Genomic DNA, 19,523 nt, shown 5'->3' with positions numbered 1-19,523 from the left:
CTGCCATGGAAGTAGAGAAAAGCTTGGCATCAGAAAGATGGGAGAGGGTGGGGGAAGGGAGGAGGTGCGGAGGTTGCCTTGTTGAGCGGCACCGCAGGCCGCCGCCGCTCGTCGGCGAGCAGCACCGGCGGCCGAGGGAGCTGGCTGGGGGGGGGGGGGGGGGGGGCATGCGGCGGCACTGGGTGTCGCCCCCCGAGTCGCCTCGGGGAGACGACGCGGGGGAGGGGGGTGCGTTGAAGTTTTTTTCTTTCACGTGTGATATGTACTAGCAGAGACCTGAGTATTTGTGGTTCTCTACGATAATTGTGGTTTAGCATGATGTTTCTTTACCTCTATGCTCTACTGTCATAGACGCATTAGCCACATACTCGTATTAGTTAGGCAAATAAAGTTTGGGAAACAATGTGTCAACGAAGGCCGAGTAGTATACCCACAAGCTGTGTAAATTGAGAACGTGTGGATAGCCCAGTGGTACGACGTGTACGTGTTGGGAGTTTTAACTCTCCATTGTTAAAAACAAGACCGCTCAGGCCTTGTTTGAATACGCATGTATTCACCTCAATCCATGTGTGTTGGAGTAGTTTGATGTGGAATTTAGCTTAAATTTCACAACAACCACTTCAACACATATGAGTTGAGGTCAATACATGGGCATCCAAACATGCCCTCAATTTGCTACTTCATAGCTGGGTTTGAGAATGGCTACCCTATCACTGCCAGCGGAGTATCATGTTTATTTGACAATATGTATCTATATCTGTAACTAACTTAAATAGTGAAAATTCTTTTCTTTCATCTTTTACTCTCTTACTCGTCCGTCTCTCACTCTTCTGTCTTCCGTTTATTGGTCTGTCAACCGCTTGTCTCACTCCTTCCGCTTTCCGTCCATTGATCCATCATTGCTCTTTCACCCTTCTCGCTTTTAGTTTAGAGCTGCAAATCCTTCATCGGCAGCTCGGCACCACACCACACTCATGTTATGGTCTAGTTGCTCAAGTCTGTTAGTGTCATGAGGCATATGCAGAAGCTTGTCTTCCACCTTTTCAAACTCAGAATAGGTCACACATTAGCCATCTATTTGAGTCAATCTCCTATCAATTTTCCATACGAGATTATTCTTTTATTGCACTAGCATTTATTACAAGTATTGAAATGTATTTAGTTTATGGTTGGGTCAAGCCCAATTAAATAAAAAAATAACTAACTCATTATTATTGGCATGAACAACGCTAAAACTAATTATGCATCTCATTGCAACGTACGAGCATGTTTGCTACTCTCTTCGTCCTAAATTATAAGTCAATCTAACTTTCTTGGAGAGCCAAAGCTCCTCAAGTTTGACCAATTTATATAAGAAAATAATAGCATTTATGATATCAACTAAGTATCATTAGATTCTTCATTCTTCATTAGATTCTTCATTCTTCATTAATTAGGCCCATGGACGACCGGAACATCTCGTCGAGCTCTGTCGTCGCCGCAGGTCCACACGAGCCGCTGCTGGTTTCTGCAGGCTGCTGGCTCACGACGACGTCGTTCGTGCGTCCGGTGACCATGCCGTCGTCCGAGCCGCTGCCGCCTCCGCCGGCACCAATAATGCGCGTGTCATCAACGCCGCCGCCAGTACCGCATCGCAGCAGTCCGGTGGTCCAAGGCGGCGGCACTGGTACCGCGCTAACGTCGGCGTCGCGCAGTCGCCGTGGCGGCATGCCGGCGAAGAGGAGTTGGAAGCGCTTCTTGAGGCGCGTGTTCCAGTAGTTCTTGACGCCGTTGTCGGTCCTCCCGGGGAGGTGCGCGGCGATGAGGGACCACCTGCTGCCAACGGCGGCGTAGAGCGCGCAGATGACGCGGTCCTCCTCGGGCGAGAAGCCGCCGTGCCGGACGCCCGGGCGGAGGTAGTTGAGCCACCGCAGGCGGCAGCTCTTGCCGCACCGGCGCAGCCCGGCCTTCCGCGGCAGCGCCATCCACCCCCCGGCGGTGCTGCCGCCGTGCCGCTCGATGTAGGACCGCAGCCGCACGTCCTCCTCCTCCGTCCACGGCCCGCGCTTCACCGCCGCCTTGTCGCAGCACGGCGATCGCCCCATTTTTGTTCCTGCACCTGCAGTTAGTCAGTACAGAACTGAATGGGACTTGCAAGGGTGGGGATGTATATATATAAAAACCACTATAAGTGATGTTCATCAGGGAATACCTGCGGATGGAGTTGGACTGAACCATCGCTTTCGTGTGTGTGTATGCCTACTACTTCGGCCTTCATTTGTGAACTAATATCGCCATCATGCAACGTGTGGAAATGCAAAAAACATTGTGTGCGAGCTTATCACGGCCGGTACCATACTCGATACACCAATACAACATTGTTGTCTTGAGGTCCTGCTATATTTCAGGTGCCTGAAATATCAGCCATCAAATGAGCAGACACACCTTTGAAGATGCACAAATCTTGAAGCGATGTGGATGAACAACATCGCTTGAACAAAGAACAAATTTCAGGCAACTGATGGATAGGAAAAATGAATCTCTAAACGTCTAATTGGATCTAACTGGACAACTACAATTACCATATATAATCGCAGTATTATGTTATGAACGAGATTTGCCTGATTATGTTATGATGAAAGAATTGCCTTTTAGACTGCTGGTGAGAGAGATGTTGCATAATATAAGATAGCATAAGGATGAAAATGTTATGGTAGAAGCGGCAACCACAAATTACAACGAAGCAATCACACAAGAAAGTAAGTTAAAGCACAAGTAAAGTTAAATAATATTCCATTCGTTTCAAATTATAAGACGTTCTTGTTTTTCTAGAATATACTGCAATTGCCTTGAAGGGTTTTGTATATATATACTTTCAGGGACCAGAAGGCAGTACGCCATTGCACACGGATGAGTGCGGTCATTGTTCCTTGTGGTCGTGGACGGAAGGATCTTGTCTCTTGTCTTGTCTTGTTTGGTCAACACACAGTGTGGCATTCTACTGTTCATGACTCGAACAAAAGAAAAAAGGACTGATCATATTTATGCCTTTCAGATTTGGACCAATAATCAAGCTCTGATGCATCATTTCACGGCGACTTGAGGGTATATTATTTTTCCACCCATTTTTAGGCCAAATATTACAGATATATGCAACTTGAGTTGAACCCACCTACCATTCTGTGGTGTCGAAGACTTTATAGAACAGTCATCTGTATATTTGCTTGAAGAAGAATAATCAACCAACAACTGACTTGTGCATATATATATATATAATATATAGAGAGAGTAGCTAAGTGTAGCTAGGTAGGTACATATATGGTCAATCGTCGTATAATAAGCCGTACAAATTTCTACGGACACTATAAGTCACAAACTTGTAATTGGAAGGAACTGACCAAGTGTTTAGCTTAGACCAGTCTCTTTATAGATAACAGCTTGTTATTTTGGATTGAAAGAGACTTGTCATCATCATACTACTTCAGACCACATCACTTCGCCGCCGGCATTAGACTCGCCAGCATATCCAATGCTAATGCACAAGAAGACACCCCTGTTGGCTGTTGGCCTGTTCCAAGGGATTCTGTTTCCACATGGTCATGCATGTTTCCCCAATTGCCTCCATCAAGAGAGATCAAATGGTGAAAAAATAGAAGGTACTAACAGGAAAATGTTAGAAGATATGATAGGTAGAACAGTCCAAAAGACGTGGAACCAATACCTATGTTTTTTCGTTTTCAAATAAAAAGTAACTAGGTAATTGTAGTCTATGGTATGTGTTCACATCTCCGCGGCATCGCAAAAAGCCGTCATTGCAGAGCTCATCATTGAGCACCATTGAATCCGTAGCAACGCATGGAAGAATCCTCAATTATTGAATCCATATGAGCACACACCTGTGCCAACATGAATGCCTGTTTGGTTGGTATCGTAGTCTGTCACACTTAATTAACCTTTGGGAAACCGTGGCTGGCACATAAAGTGTGGCGAGCAAAATCAAACACTACCAGGTTGGTGCGCTTCGATCTCCTAGTGCAGTAAAGATCGGCGTACCAACTGTGCAAGGCACATGGAAATGGTGAGGCAATTGGTCGAGAAGTGCTCTTCTTAAATGCTTAAAGCCGCATGATTATTAAGCGCTAAGATAATCCCACCTCGCTAGAAGTTGCAGATTTTGGTTGTGGAAGCCACAATTGTGGCAAAGTTTGTAAAAAAATGAGTCTATAGAATGTAGGACGGGTGCTAATAAGAAAGTTGGCGCATCATAGCTGTGGCAGTGAATCAATCAGTTGCAGGAAAAACTGTGACATGACTAATCCATGGCGTGCTAAATTATGGTTACGAACTAAACAGGGCCCAACTAAGGATGGCAACGGGTATATACCCGTCGGGTATCGCCGGAACGTTCTCTTCCCCGCTACGGAGAATTCATCCCGTCCCCATCCCCATTAACTGTCTCGGGTATAGATTCTTGCCCATCCCCGTACCCGTCGGGTATCGGTCGGGTAACAGATACCCGACGGGTACTGCATACCCGATAAACAAGGACACTTGGGGTCGCAGCTTTGCAATCGGAGACGTTTCTTCTTCACTCGGGTATAAGTGTCAGAGTCTCGGAGATGCCAAGGAGAAGGAGCGAGGTTGCGAGGAGGACGAGCAAAGGTGACAGAGAGACCGAACTGAGGAAGCGAGGGGCACGAGCGCTCGTGAGACAGGCATGCTTGTGCTGCTGGCGGAGATGGTGAGGAAAAATTGAACGAGGGTTCCTAGAACACACAAACTATATATGACTGTTCAGATTTGGACCAAAATATCTATGTTGAGCTTCTTTGGGCCTAATACTCGCATGGCAGCTCAAATAGTCGGGTTCCCCAATGGATAACGGGGACGGGTAAACAGGGAACGTTCCCGTACCCGCTATACCCGTCGGGTATGGATTCTTGCCCATTTAGATGCCCACGGGTAAAGATATGATCCCATCCCCATCCCCTAATGGATCAAATACCCGTCGGATATCGGGTATCGGGTCCCCGTTGCCATCTTTAGGCCCAACCTACGTGTTGTGGCAGTAGCTTTTTTACTGGACTAATCTTAATTATGAATGGCCTCTGATTTGTTGTATGAGTTTTTTCTTGGATTGAACGAAGCATTGGCATGACCTACAAAAACCATATTATATATGCAACGCTGCATGACGATAGACCCTAGCTAATGTGTTGAAAACAAGCTTAACTATTCATCAAGTTGAAAGTTCACTTACGCAAGCACAGTTGCCGCCGCCTGTGTCTTGGACCGATTGAACAGGAAGAGAATTGTTAGGCTCCCTATACTATACGGCAAGCCTGATCTGAAGCAGGCAGCAGCTTCCTGAGCTAAACAAGTTTGGTACTCTGTATCTATGAAGTTATGAAATACTGCCTCCGTCCCGAAAAGAATGTAACTATGAGATACGTGCCACGAAAAATAGTTCATATTTGACCAAGTTTTTAGTGAATAATATTCACAGTTATATCTTTAAATTAATTTATTATAAAAATATATTTCGTAATTAATCTAATAGTATTTATTTAGTATCATAAACATGGATACTTTTTTTTATCTATAATTCGTAAAACTTAAGGTACTAAAACATGATACTGTGCTAGAATTGTACTCCCTCCATTTCTTAATATAAGCCATATAGTTTTTAGCACAAATATTAACGCACGGCTTGGAGAAGGATGTGAGACCGAGAAAAAAAAGGGAAATCAGGCCATCTTCTCTATCCCAATCAGATTGCTTTCTAAATCTAAGAGATTGGTTGGAACATGTGCTATGTACGGTGGAAATGTTTCCAAACTAATCGGCGTGGGAGCTGATACGTACCTATATTTTAGAATTTTCTTTAGAAATCTATATGGCTTATATTAAGGAACGGAGGAAGTTTTTTTTTTTTTTTTTGACGGAGGTAGGACTACTGAATACTGATGACAGAGAAACCAGATGTTGTCGTACCTGGTTAATGCAGTAGTTTATTTATTTTCATTTTTTTAGGGGAAGTAGTTTATTTATTTTCACTTTTCAGGATGCTGGAAATTAACATGGGCCATTTTGATATGCTGCTACATTTGAGGCCCAATAATCCAAGGCAGCATCGAGGCCGAGAAGACGTTTGGGCCCAGCCGAGCAAAGGACACCCACCTTACCGTGTCTGTTCCGGCGCGCGGTTGACGGCATGGGTCGCGTGGCCGTCGAAGAAAAGCAGCACTCGTCGGTCACCTCCGCGCGCACCACCTGTCCGGCTGTCCCTGCCATGCATGCCAAGAATAGCAGCGATGCCCTGCTACAAAGAGCATCTGGAGCAGAGGCGAATGCATATCGGCCGGCAAGATGCGACGCCACGCCACGACGATGATAGCCGCCGTGCTCTGCCTGCTCCTCTTCTCCGGCCGCCTCGCCGCGTCGGAGAAGTCCTTTGGCGGAGGCGGCGGTGGAGGTTACGGCGGGTTGGAGGCCGGTGGTGGCCAGCAGCCGCAGGCGGAGGCCACGGCCACGCCGCAGCCGGAGGTGGGTGGAGGCGCCGGTGGCTACTCCACCCCGAGCGAGGCGACGCCATCCACGCCTGCCGCTGAGGATACGACGACGACTCCGGCGGCGGATTCGTCAGGCGGCGAAGCATCCGCGGGTGGAGGCGGCTACTCCACCCCGAGCGAGGCGGCGCCATCCACGCCTGCCGCTGAGGAGACGACCCCGGCGGCTTCGTCGGGCGGCGGGGGTGGTTACGGTGCACCCGCCGGCAAGGCTGGCGGCGGGCTGGACCCCGACGGCGACCCGGAGGTGGGGCTGAACGAGAAGGCGATCAACGAGATCGTGGACGAGCACAACTTGTTCCGCGCCAAGGAGAACGCAGGTTTGCCGCCGCTGGTGTGGAACGCGACGCTGGCCAAGTTCTCGCAGCAGTATGCGGAGACGCTCAAGGGCAACTGCCAGCAGATCCACTCGTCGTCGCCGTACGGGGAGAACCTCATGGAGGGCACCCCGGGGCTCACCTGGAAGATCACCGTCGACGGCTGGAGCGAAGAAAAGAAGAACTACCACTACGACAACGACGCCTGCGACCCGGGGAAGATGTGCGGGCACTACAAGGCCGTCGTCTGGAAGACCACCACCAGCGTCGGCTGCGGGCGCATCAAGTGCAACAGCGGCGACACCATCATCATGTGCAGCTACTGGCCGCCGGGGAACTACGACGGCGTCAAGCCATACTAATCTATTCTAGTACTCCATTACTAGCTGCACACATATCCATTCTCCATGCATGCATGCAGCATTAATCTGCTTTTGTTTTGACTAATAATTTTCACCAAGCTCCCATAAATATATTGGTCTCTCTCGTCTCACTTGCGCCTCATCTGCCTATAGTATTTTTTTTCTATAGTACAATTGCTCATTCATTTCTAAAGTTTCTTGTTTGCTATGATTTACCTGAGTTCAACCTGAAAATGAGGTGTCTGTCAGTCTGTGGCATCACCACCATCTTACCACTCTGTACTCGCCACCATCTTCCGGCACACCAAGGATGGCATTGGCTTTCATTAGTCGGTAGCCTTAGTCAGTTATTGACCTTCAACAGTTAGTGATCTTCATCGGTCAGTGGACTTTATCAATAATTGGCTATCATCAGTCGGCAGCCTTTGTCGGTTATTGGCTTTCGTCAGTCATGGTCTTCATCAGTCAGAGGACTTCAACTATGATTGGTTTTCATCAGTCATTGGCCTTCGTCAGTCAGCGACCTTTGTCAGTCAGCAGCCTTAGTCAGTCATTTACTTTCGTCAATCAGCAGCCCTCATCAGTCAGCGGCCTCCATCAACAATAGACCTTCGGCAGCGACTAAACTTTTAAACCCTCTAACGCTAACATTTTTTCTCTTTTTTGCGGATCATGTCGTTCAATCTTCCTGTTTAATTTTTTATAATATGCATCAATATTACTTGATCTAACCTTCGCAGGGAACTAATACTTTTTACATTCAAACTACTAGTTATATTGATCTATACCTGTGTAGGTTCTTAAATGGCAGCCTTCGCTAGCCATCCGAAACTGTCCCTCATTCGAGGGCATCATTCTTCGTGCACAGAGCATAACTTTTGCTCAAGCTCAACCATCTTTTTTGCGGGACACATAATATGTTTACCCCTTCTAACGTTTTCACGCAAATGCATTCAGTCTCATCATCACATACATACATAAATACATTGCATCGCATGGCCCGGGCCACCTGGAAGAAGTCTCGAAAATACACGGGCACCAGGACTCTATGCATCAAAATCCTGGAAGAAGTCTTGAACCTACACGGGCACCCGGTCACAAAGCTAAGGCTTTCGTGCCACCCTTATGTATCATATAAATGACTAATCATCTTTTGCAGCGAGTAGAAAGCCAGTGTCGAAAGACTTGCAAGCAAGTCGATATTCGATGAAGCTATAATGCCCAACTTAAGTTCCTAAAAAATGTAGGAGATCAACTCAGGTGCATTTTCACGTGACTTCTCTAGCCTTCGGCACACGGCATCGGCATCTACATCGGCATTGCCTTCTCCAAGACCTTCGCCTGAGGGGCTTCGCCGACACCTTCGCTGTCTACACCAGCATCGCCTCCGCCAAAACAACTTTTTTCATGAGGGCTTTCGCCAAACAGCTTTGCAGGAGGGCCTTCGACAAAACCATGATGACTCGCCTCCGCCAACATGTCAGCACGAGGGGGCTTTGCCGACACCTTCGCTCTCTACACCAGCATTGCCTCCGTCAACACCTTTTACAGGAGGGCCTTTCCAAACATCTTCGACGAACCACAACAACATGCCTCCACCAACCTCTTCAGCGGGTGGGGCTTCGCCAACATCTTCAACGAACTTCCACGACACACCTTCGCCAAACATGCCTCCACCAACCTCTTCGGTAAGAGGGGCTTTGCCACCATCTTCACCAACTACAATAGCTCGAGAGCCTCCGTCGACACCTTTGACATCAACACTACAACGACTTGCCTACGTCGCCAAGTTCGAAGGGCCACATCAACTCCTTCGACACCATGATCTACAACGCCTTCATCGGCATCTACATCGGCAACTTGGGTCTGAACATCTACTTCGACTAGTACGACTATGTCGACCACACCAAGAGCAGCGAAGGATTTAGTCATGAGCATCGACCAAGAGGGGCTAGGGGATCACACCAGAAGGACCAGCCACTCCGAGGCGTGAAGTCTTTTTTGCCCAACGCTCTTGAGTGAAGATTGGAGGCCTCACAACCTTTGACCACGACTACTTCAACTACATCGACTACTCCAACCATGATAGCTACATCCATTTCTGAAAAGAAGACACATCATCAAGTGAAGCTCCTGGTGTGAAGGTCCTGGAGACGCAGACATGAGTGTTGAGAAGATACAAAAAATGAAGGCTTACACATCAAGAAGACCTTAGAGACAAAGGCCTACGTGTCGTGAAGGCCTAGGAGACAAAGACTTGCACCTTGAGAAGATGTAGATGAAGAGCCATGCATCGAGAAGGCCCTAGAGATGAAGACCTGTGCGTCGAGCAGAAGGAGCCGAAGCCCAAAGATGAAGACATCCGAAAGATGAAGGCACTTGGAGCTTGAAGCCTCGGGGATTAGAACATGTGCATGCTAGAGTCGTGCGCGTGCTCTTTTCTCCATGTCCTTTTCTCCCACGGGGTTTTTGGGATGGAGTTTTTAGTGAGGCGCGCATGTGTAGGTTGCAAGGGGCAATCCTCGCAACCAGATTTTGAGTTGTATTGTGCCTCTTTTTGTACGAGAGCAGCTCCTAGGTCATGTAGTACCAGCCATAACCTAGTAGCTGAGGGACTACTGTTGGGGGAGCCCATATTCATATGGGCCAACTCCCCCTAGAAGAGGCCCAATAGGGACTAGTGTAGTGACTTGTCAATTTCACCCCACTGGGGGGTCGCTTGTAAATTGCTGTTGTCCATATATAAAGCCAAGAGGATGAGGGCAAGGGGGGCTCTCCCTTTCGACTCTTGTTGACAGACCCTAGCCGCTCCCTTCCACTCTCCTCTCCTACACCTGTTTGGAACCACTTTCCCAACAAAAATGTTTTGAAATATAGAGGTGCGTAGTACTAATAATAAGCTAAAGGAAATTAAAGAATTAAACAAAGTGCCATGCAATGGTTTTGTTTAATTGCTTTCCCTTGTACCGGGTATATATATATATATATATATATATATATATATATATATATATATATATATATATATATATATATATATATTTGAACAATCTAGGTAAACGGTAAGCCACCTGGCCCCACAGACAAAATGTGGCGTTGTACAGTACGTAGGCGTGCATGCAGGGTAAAAAAAGATGGGCAACCACTGAAGTACCGAACCCCACACTTCCGGCAGCTTGTTGTCGGTTTCGTTTCATGAGGTGGAGAGGATCCATTCAATCCATCAATTATATATACTAGCCATTGCTGCCCGCGCTTCGCTACGGGTGATGTGCTTGGTATAGGTGGCTCATATGTTTAATATGTTCCTCATCGCGTTGGTACGAAAGGTTGGTCTATTTGGTACATTAAATAGGTAAATATGGGAAGGAAATGTAACATAGCTTTTTTTTTATTACAATGTTGTAAACGAACATAGAGGTTGGTTGTCATTACATGGTGCCTATTGTAGGCCAGCAAATTAATGACATGTTAGTGGAAATAAGTATTTGATGGAGTTGGGCTCAAGCAACTAAGACACTTAGATTCAAAGCACAACATTGTCTAGGATTGCATTATTGTTGGAAAGAGCAAAAACTACAACAAAAGTATGTCTCTTAACGTGAGGGTTTACAAAAGAGTGAATTAGGATCCACTCTTCTCAGGCGAAACTACAACACATTTTGTAAATCTGGAATCACACGAAAGACTACACGGCGTCGAACACTAAATTACACCGGGATTTAAAGTGACATGGTTAAGAGCAACCTAGTACAACCAAGGCTTAGTCTAGAAGTCGTGATAGACGAGGGCAATGGAGAAACAACAAGATAATGATTATCCAAAACATGGCGTATGACCAACAAATCCAAAAACAGGAGACTGAGAAGTAAAACATCATTAACCCTAAGACCAAACTAACCAACGGTAGACTTGAACTTCTTTGAAAACCAGATCCTTTCTTCTTAGATTACACCATCATCTCTGTTAGACGAACCTAGTTCCACAATGACGACTGGATCTCTTAGCTCTGCTTCGGATATGATAGGGATGAGGATGAAGGAGAAGAGGAAGGACCAAGGGCATCTTATAGTGGCGAACGTAGATAGGGCACAACGCACCGAATGTGAAGATGGCATGGATGAGATACACTGCTGGTTCACGCTGTGGGGATATAGCCGACCAAGGTGTGCTTCCTGTGCAAGCGAGCGGAGGGGGGGATAAAGGAGAGGAGCGAGGGTTTGCTCGATGAGGGAGACATGCGGGCGGCCTTGTCCCCAAAAGAAGAAAGAAGGGAGGGGAGTCCAGTATGGGGACGAGGGAGAGTAGCAAAAGCAGACCGAAGGATGGGAAAAGTAGAGGCGCACAGCGCACAAGGACGGCGAGTGCGTCATGATGTCGTGGCCATGCGAGGAGAAGGTGCTAACGGGCCCGACACCGACGGCGTCCGCGGGGCACGCGGTGATAGTGACCCGACGTGCGTAGTGTGGTCGAGCTGGGCACAGTGCTTGGGACTTGACATCCACTCAGGCTTTTCTAAGCACTCCCTACTACCCAAGGCTAACTTTTTCTAGGTGTTCTTCTTTCCTTCCTTTCCTTGTCCACAATATGCGCCAACCTTTGTATGAAGTGAGATCGCAACATCTTTTCAGAATTATCTGAACCATGAGGATGCCAGTGACCTCTGTTCAGGCATGGCTCCCATTGCTTTGCTCTGTTGTCTATCTATACCACACCATGATACCCACATCTTTTTTACCTTTTTCCTGGTAAAACTATACCGTACTCGAGTGTTTATCGAGCGGTGAGCACTCGATTTTCTACGGGTACGATCCAGAACCGATCCAGCACGGATAGCCGCCCGTGCCTGTGCACGACGCGTGCTCCGGAGTCCCACGCGCGTCGCCTCGAGGTGCATGGTCTGGTCCGCCTCTGCACCGACCAGTTGCAGGTGCATGCATGGCGTGCTGTGGTGTGGTAGACCAGACCAGGGTCACCCGCTGCCATCAATCACCTCGCCCGCTGCATGAACCTATGCATGCATAACTATTTGTAGCGGTAGAGAAGTTTGACTTAGAAAAAAAGCAAAATAAATTTGTTCACGGTAGAGAAGTTTGACTTAGAAAAAAGCAAAATAAACTATAATTTGGATTGGAGGGAGCAGTGGTCAACTCTTTTTGAGCAATTCTAGTAGTCATTTAACATTTGGATTGCACGGTTGGATGTTCTCTCTTCGTTTTCTACAAGTAAAATAATTATTTTGTATTGTAAACGCAATTACAAGGTGGGTACAAGGTGATCTGAACGCGGTGACAGTAAACATATCAATGTGTTAGTTGCTTGAGCCCAACTCCATCAAATACTTTTTTCCACTAACATGTCATTGATTTGCTGGCCTAGAATAGGCACCATGTAATGACAACCAAACTCTATGTTCATTTACAATATTGAGACCAACCTCCCGTACCAACACGATGACAAAACATATTAGACATATGAGCCATATTTCTCAAATTTTTTCCTATACCAAGCACATCACCCGCAGCGAAACGCGGGCAGCAGTGACTAGTACTTCTATGTAAAGTGGCCTGGCAACTACTCAATCAACAGGCTAGGGGATACGTCTACTGCATCTTTGTACAGAATGACCTTGTTGGGAACGCCATGTGCCATATTAAAGGGTTAAAAAGGTTCGACATGGCCAGGAAATAGAATTCATGCCACAACAGCAGAATATGTTTGTGCACGTCTCAAAATGGTGGTGGGATGGCCTCCTTGATCGTGCTGGCCTATTGTGACAAAGCAAATGTTGAATCAATTAGAGATTTTCTGTGTTTAGATCAATTGTATGGAAATAAAAGAAAGTTCAATTTTGTAGCCAATGAATACTGGTAATGTTAGTTGTTTTATCAACGGTGTAAATCTAAGTGAAAGGTTATTTAACATATCGGGTTTTATAGGTATGGAGGAAACGACAAGACCAAATGCAAGCGGGATGATATAGATTCCAGAATATTAACTAAAGTACTTATACAAAGCATGTAGATTAATGATTGATGATAAGACTAAGTTGATCGCCGATTAGTTGTGTCATATTTACCTATTTTGGGCTCGCAGGTGAAGAAGCCCTGTGAGTAGTATCCTTCAGCTGATGCTTCGAAGTGGTAGATTTACCCCCTGTAATTTGCATACAGATGATTGTTATAAACCGTGGGTGTGTGCATAAAGAATGAGGCATGGTTAGGTCGGCAATTCAACCTCTTGGCTTTATGCCCCAGCGACGATGCAGGTAAAATGTCTTCGAGAGACTGCATAGTGGTGGTATGCGCCAAATTGTCGTTCTCGACCGGTCGCTGCCAAATGGATGCAAAGCAATTCAGCAGACTGAAAGATGCAGAAGAACATGTCAATGCTAAGCCGACAAGCTATCAGGCGTACTCCTAGGAATCACAATCGTGGAGAAGTGTCTGAAGTCACCTTGGAAGCATCAGCGCTGTCAGTCAACAGTTGCCCGAGAGTGTGCGTGCAGCGATGTTGGTGATGGTCTGGAATAAGGTAAACTAATATTAAATACGTAGACAAATAGTTTTTTGAAATAATAAAGTTGGCATACTTGGTTGACTAATTATGACATGGCAGTGTTGCTTACCCAATGGTGAGATCTTTTAGGGATGTTTCATCAGGATCAACTCGTGGAGCAGGTGTCTGAACAATAGCTGTTGCTGCTGATGATCTGGCTCAGATTGGACAAACATGAAATTTGGAAACAAATAATTTTGAAATAGTAATGCTGCTATGCTTGATCGATTATTTGTGACATGGTATTGTCACTTACCCAGCGGCGACATATTAGAGGGGTGTTGGATAACAAGGTGAGCTTATGTATATATAGAATAATATAAGGAAAAATGCGAAGACTATGGTGATCTATTTAAAGTACCGAGGGTATTGCAAAATAATATAAGGAAAAATGCGCAGCTATAACGGCCAAACATAAAGATGGATTTGCAATCATGTACATACACCTGATATCCCTGATGAAGACCTCTCTTAGGATGCTTGCTCTTTCTTTGCTCTTTGGAACTATAGAAGATACAGATGTGTACTTTGTGATGTAGCTGATAATATCCGCAAAGTCAGTAAAGTTAATAGGTTCTGTACATATATGTATATGTGTATATTCTGAAGGACACAGCGGGAAAAACATAGAAAACAAAACAAAACAAAAACTTCATTTATACTATAGAGAAGAATTGGAGTCAGTATCATGGATAGATTGCTAGCTTCAAAAAGAAAAAGATACTGTTGAGGTTCATTAGAGTATTATGGATAAACTGTGTGGTTTTGACATCGCAATATGTAAAGTGTCATTTCATACAAATACCAATTCTAAAGATCTATATTGCTGATTTATCCAACATTGGAAGCAGAAACGTAGAGTCCACATTCAGTATAAGCATTTTAGTCAATTCATTGACATCTTGGATGCATCAAATTGGCAAATTGCTAATCTCCACCTCCTCCTGTTAGTTCATGCTTAACAACAAACTACATCTACAAGCAGATATCCTCGTTACAACACCCCACCAAAAAAATGATGTCACAGTGCATCAACATTCATACTCCATGGAATTTTTAATGAGGGGAGAGAATTGGGCAGAAGTTCAATTTTGGTTACTCCGAGGAACCAGTTTCTATACATAATTATGGTTCGGGGCACAGTATCATAAACGGTATCAAGCTCTATTGAAAATGAGCAAAGCATGAACTCTGGGAAGCACTAAGAGAAGAAAGAAACTTACTTGCACATGTAATGGACCCAACCCCAACCCCAGATGTGCTTGTATGAATCGAGTGGGATGTTTCCTCAACATGTATTGATCGATGTCAGTGCCTATGCAAAATTCCCTTCATCTTGTCTCGTTGGGCGTAGGCTTGTAAGAGCTCCCTCGGACCGTCATCGTCGCTGTAGCCTGCATAAAAGAAGAGCACAAGCAGGAGAAACGTGGGGATGAGCATAAGCAGCAGAAATATGGGGACGAGCAGAAGCAATAGAGGCACCACCTGCTCCTGCACCGTAGATATGGTGTCATATAGATAGGACAATGAAAATCCATATGCAGTTCTACAAAAAATAAACTACATATCATTTACCTAGATAAATCATGGAGTCACTTTAAATATGGACATAGAGTGGTAGGTAGCAAGTTGACTACCTTCATCTGAGTTGATTATGGATACCAATCTCTAGAGAGGAACCTCACTCTGTTTACCAAGTTCATACCTCACACAGTAGCATGCAGAGGAGAAAATTTGTGACAAAAAAAGAGGGAAATTAAAACAAAAAAATGTATGTAGGAAAGCAGGGAAACTTAGAATAGCACAAGCGTGAGCACAAGTGAAAGATCATGTTCCAATAATAAAATCAGAAAGGCAAACATTATAGACATCAGGTTCATCCATCTGCACTGAACCTGAGAGCAGGAAGGGGAAAGCAAAACAATAAACTCCATAAGGACATGGCGCTTCAGCTGGAGCGTAGTAAACTGTTTTTTATGCATTTGTAGCAGATAGCAGAAGGCAAAAAAAATGGATCGAACAAATTTAAGCAGAATTAAAGGGAATTTAGGAGAAAAGGCATAATATATACTAAGCAACAAGGAAATGGAGAGAGAGATAGGAATAAATACATCATCGGCAATGGGGTGTGCTCAGTAACACAACAATCTAGGAAGTATATATGAAGTAAAGTCATCATTGACAATGGACCTATGCTCAATGGTAATATGAACTAACGAAAACAAAAGAACACATGCAAAAGAGAATTGGGAAGATATAATGATATTGTCATCACGAAAGTAATGCAGGCAGCAGTAATCATGGAAGGATGAAATAATTAATCATCACTGCACAATTCCATTGTCTCAGTAAAAAAAAGTTCATCACCGCACAGTCCCAAGACCTCAGTAGATAACATGAAGAATGAAACAATCAATCATCACCGTACAATGAAGTTTACCAGCTCTGCACATGATCTGTGCACTTAAAAACAAGAGAGTGGCAATGTGTATGCATGACATGGCTGTAATTGCTCTACGCTTGAGTACATGTCAGGCAACAGCAGCTCTAGGCCAGCCGACAACACGGCAACCAGAAGCTGTCGCCGCTCGATGCCCACGCTAAAAATGGAGTCCATCAGTGTAGATAGAGATAAAACTGGCATGACATTAAAAATAGAGCATCATTCTTTTTGGAAACTCATTGGTCTCAGTTAAAGAGGAATCTCCTAGAAGGAGCACATGGACATATGCATTAACCAATCACTTTCGTAAATCACACAAGGGAAAAAATGGCATTAAAAAGGCACTGACCTTGCCGCTCTTTCAATGAATGGACACAATCCACTCCGAGGAGATGAGAAATCAATGCTAATATATCAAGATTGTACCTGTAATTAATTCAGGCAATAGAAAATACAATATTAAAGGGAATAAAATGAGCAAAAGCTTTAGAATCTACAGTTCTCAACTGCCATAGAAATTATTGTGAGGATCTACCGCTCCCAAAAAAATGCGAGGGAGAGAGGATCTGGGGGAGGAGCCATGGGACGAAGGAGGAGAAGAGGGTGAGTCACTGTCAAATCCAGTCGCCGAGCTTCGCCGTCGCCGCCGCTGCATGGGCACCTAGGGTTTCATCGAGCAAAGGAGCACAAGCTCCCCAGTGGGAGGAGACGTTGAGAGCCCGCATGGAGGATGGGGGAGAGGGAGGGGGCCGCCGAGCCCCTGCCGTGCCGGTGGACCACCCGCAGGGGCGCCGTCGCCTGGCACCAGCCGTGGCATCGGGAGGGAAGGGGACAGAGATAGAGAGAGAGGAAGGGGATGAAGAAACGGAGGTGAGAGGCAGGCGAGGGAGGGAGGAGGAGGATGGCGACCGCCGCCGCCACACCCGGCCGGTCGCGCCCGTCGCCCCTGTTCGCGTGCTAGCTCACTGTTGCCCGAAACCCTAACCCTAGCCGCCGCCACCGCCGGTGGGGCTGTTGTCCTAGCCGCGCGCGACCTGGTGGACGTCGGCTCATCGTCGCGTGGGGGAGAGGAGGAGTTGGCGTGTGAGAGGACCAGGGATCATTCACCTTGGAGAGGAAGAGGAGAGCCTTCTCCCGGAGCTCCGGGATGCAGAGGTTGAGCACGAGCTGCGCCATGTCCTGATCCTCCGTCGCGTCGTGATCCTCGTTCGTCGCGTCTGCATAGGCGGCGGGCGACGGTCAGCGCCGGGGGAGAGCAGGGGCTCGGACGCCGCCGCGGCCACCGGCATTGGGCGACGCACCATGGCGCCGTGCCGGGGGATGCCGCTGCGCCGCGCACAGGGTGCGGGGAGCCTCGGCGGTCACGACGAGGAGCGAGGGAGAGAGCGAGAGCGCGGAGAGGAGAGAGAGAGGAGGGGAGCTGCTGCCGCCTGCCATTTATTACACGAGAGAGAAAGAGGAAGGAGAGGACCACGGTGGAGCCCAGCTCTGCAAAGCAAAGCCAGGCCCCAGCGGCTCGCATGCGTGCCGACCACCATGAGTTAGGCACCGACCATGCATGCCGAGAATCCACCGTTCCCTGCTACGTGCCATCGTCCATTTGCATGCCGCCTACTATTAGAGGAAGCCGTACTTCATTTAATGCGTCTAGTTGCTTCATCTATCCACTGCGGAATGCACGGATGAAGGCCAGTTGTGACGCGCCTCATCTGAGCCGTGGAATCTCTATCTAACGCACCAAATAAAAAGAACGTATGTGGACACCCTATAGGAGGCCACCGATTCGGCGTGCCTTCATATCTTTAATTTATTTATTATGTACATCATAAATATCAGCATGCAATGACGCGCGGAGAGCAATTACTCAAACATGAAAACATAATTCCTATCCGTCGTTTATTAGGAAATTACATATATGCGGAGAGCAATTACTTCAAACATGAAAACATATGTAATTCTTATCGGTCGTTTATTAGGAAATTACATATATACAAGAGAGCGCTGCACATATAGTAGAATATAAGGAGTATCACTGTACTTTTAGAAAGAGATATATAGTTTCCTTGTATAGTAAAAAATAGGATCTAGACTTCCCATGCATATATAACTGGTCAAACAATATTTCTTTGTATATACAACTTGTAAACAACACGCACGTCACGTCAAAGTATTATATTAGGTATATATTCCCATGCACTAGCATATATAAACACATGCATGCAAGCGGGCACCGGGGCACGGAACTCGGTCCCTTCTTCTTCTTCCCTTGATCGCTTGTTCCGATGGACCACCGCCATGTCTTCCTCGTCTCGCTGGCTCTTCTCCTCGTCGCCACCACGCACGCCGCCGGAGGCCATGCTACTCAAGCCGCCGCCGCCGCTGCCATGACCCAGCAGGTATGCACATGCACCTTCTTCACTACTGACTACTAAACTAACGTACTCGCATGCACCCACTCCATGGTTGGTTAGGCTTCAAGATCGACGAACCCCACCTGTACGTGCTTGAAGTAGTACGTACGTTTAATTTCTTTGTGGTTTACATGCATGGACTGATATATAAAAACTGTACGTACGTCTTTTGCATGCATTTTGTCAAAAAAAACAGGACACTGATGATGGTGTCGTCGGGAGCATGATCGGGTCGGAACCGCCGAGCTGCAAGGGGATGTGCGGCTGGTGGTGCGTGGGCCGCAGCTGCGAGGCCGTGCTGGTCCCCATCGAGCCGCCGCAGGACAACAAGCAGAGCCGCCGTCATGGGAGCGGTGGCGGCGGCGACGGCTCGAGAGCATCGGCGGCGGCGGCTCAGCATCATCGGCGGCCGTCGTCGTACGACGACGATGACCACGCCGACTACAAGCCGATCACCTGGAGATGCAAGTGTGTGGGGGCTAGCTGATGGCTACGAGGTTGATGTGGGAAGCAGGCAGGCAGGCATGCGTTGATCAGATTCTAATGATCCTTCTTTCATAAAGAATGAAAATTTTGTGAAATATAGTAAATAAATCGAAATAAACACCATATTTTGGAATGGAGTACTAAATATCATATGTGGATAGAGGAAAAAGAATGAAGGGAAAAACAAGAAATTTGGTTGAATTTTACCGAGTGTTGCGCCAATACACTCGGTAAAAGATAGTGTTTACCAAGTGTTGTGCAGTGACACTCGGTAAACATTTTCGGTCTTTTTTATTTGCTATGGGCGCTTTACGGGCGGAGCTGTTACCGTGATTTTTGCCGAGTGTACGCTCATAACACTCGGTAAACATGTCATGCTGTGACGCCGTTCGGCGCAC

General features: G+C 46.5%; 3 protein-coding genes across 3 annotated transcripts; 2 read left to right on the top strand and 1 right to left on the bottom strand.

The window, feature by feature from the left end:
* Positions 1-1,418: 1,418 nt before the first annotated feature.
* LOC136504027 (transcription factor RAX2-like) lies at positions 1,419-2,200 on the bottom strand. The gene is made up of 2 exons (XM_066498918.1): positions 2,192-2,200; positions 1,419-2,092 (listed from the first exon to the last, which is right to left on the bottom strand). The coding sequence occupies exon 2, from the start codon at positions 2,082-2,084 to the stop codon at positions 1,419-1,421; it is 666 nt and encodes a 221-aa protein (XP_066355015.1). The 5' UTR covers positions 2,085-2,092; positions 2,192-2,200.
* A 4,147-nt stretch (positions 2,201-6,347) lies between these two features.
* Positions 6,348-7,395, top strand: LOC136506111 (protein PRY1-like). The gene has a single exon (XM_066501234.1). It carries the CDS (start codon positions 6,349-6,351, stop codon positions 7,225-7,227), a length of 879 nt encoding a protein of 292 aa, XP_066357331.1. The 5' UTR covers position 6,348; the 3' UTR covers positions 7,228-7,395.
* Positions 7,396-18,510: 11,115 nt separating this feature from the next.
* Positions 18,511-19,126, top strand: LOC136504026 (EPIDERMAL PATTERNING FACTOR-like protein 2). The gene is made up of 2 exons (XM_066498917.1): positions 18,511-18,624; positions 18,836-19,126. The coding sequence occupies exons 1-2, from the start codon at positions 18,511-18,513 to the stop codon at positions 19,124-19,126; spliced, it is 405 nt and encodes a 134-aa protein (XP_066355014.1).
* The last annotated feature ends 397 nt before the right edge of the window (positions 19,127-19,523 follow it).

Source organism: Miscanthus floridulus, chromosome 14, assembly GCF_019320115.1.
Source record: "Miscanthus floridulus cultivar M001 chromosome 14, ASM1932011v1, whole genome shotgun sequence".
Classification (NCBI taxonomy): domain Eukaryota; kingdom Viridiplantae; phylum Streptophyta; class Magnoliopsida; order Poales; family Poaceae; genus Miscanthus; species Miscanthus floridulus.
The sequence above is the reverse complement of the archived record's forward strand: the minus strand, read 5'-3'. Positions and strand labels throughout refer to the sequence as shown.

Bases quoted from the DNA above. Each gene is read 5' to 3' on its own strand.
- LOC136504027 (XM_066498918.1), bottom strand. From the start codon at position 2,084: ATGGGGCGATCGCCGTGCTGCGACAAGGCGGCGGTGAAGCGCGGGCCG.
- LOC136506111 (XM_066501234.1), top strand. From the start codon at position 6,349: ATGCGACGCCACGCCACGACGATGATAGCCGCCGTGCTCTGCCTGCTC.
- LOC136504026 (XM_066498917.1), top strand. From the start codon at position 18,511: ATGGACCACCGCCATGTCTTCCTCGTCTCGCTGGCTCTTCTCCTCGTC. The intron at 18,625-18,835 runs GTATGCACATGC...CAAAAAAAACAG, and splicing joins CCGCTGCCATGACCCAGCAG to GACACTGATGATGGTGTCGT.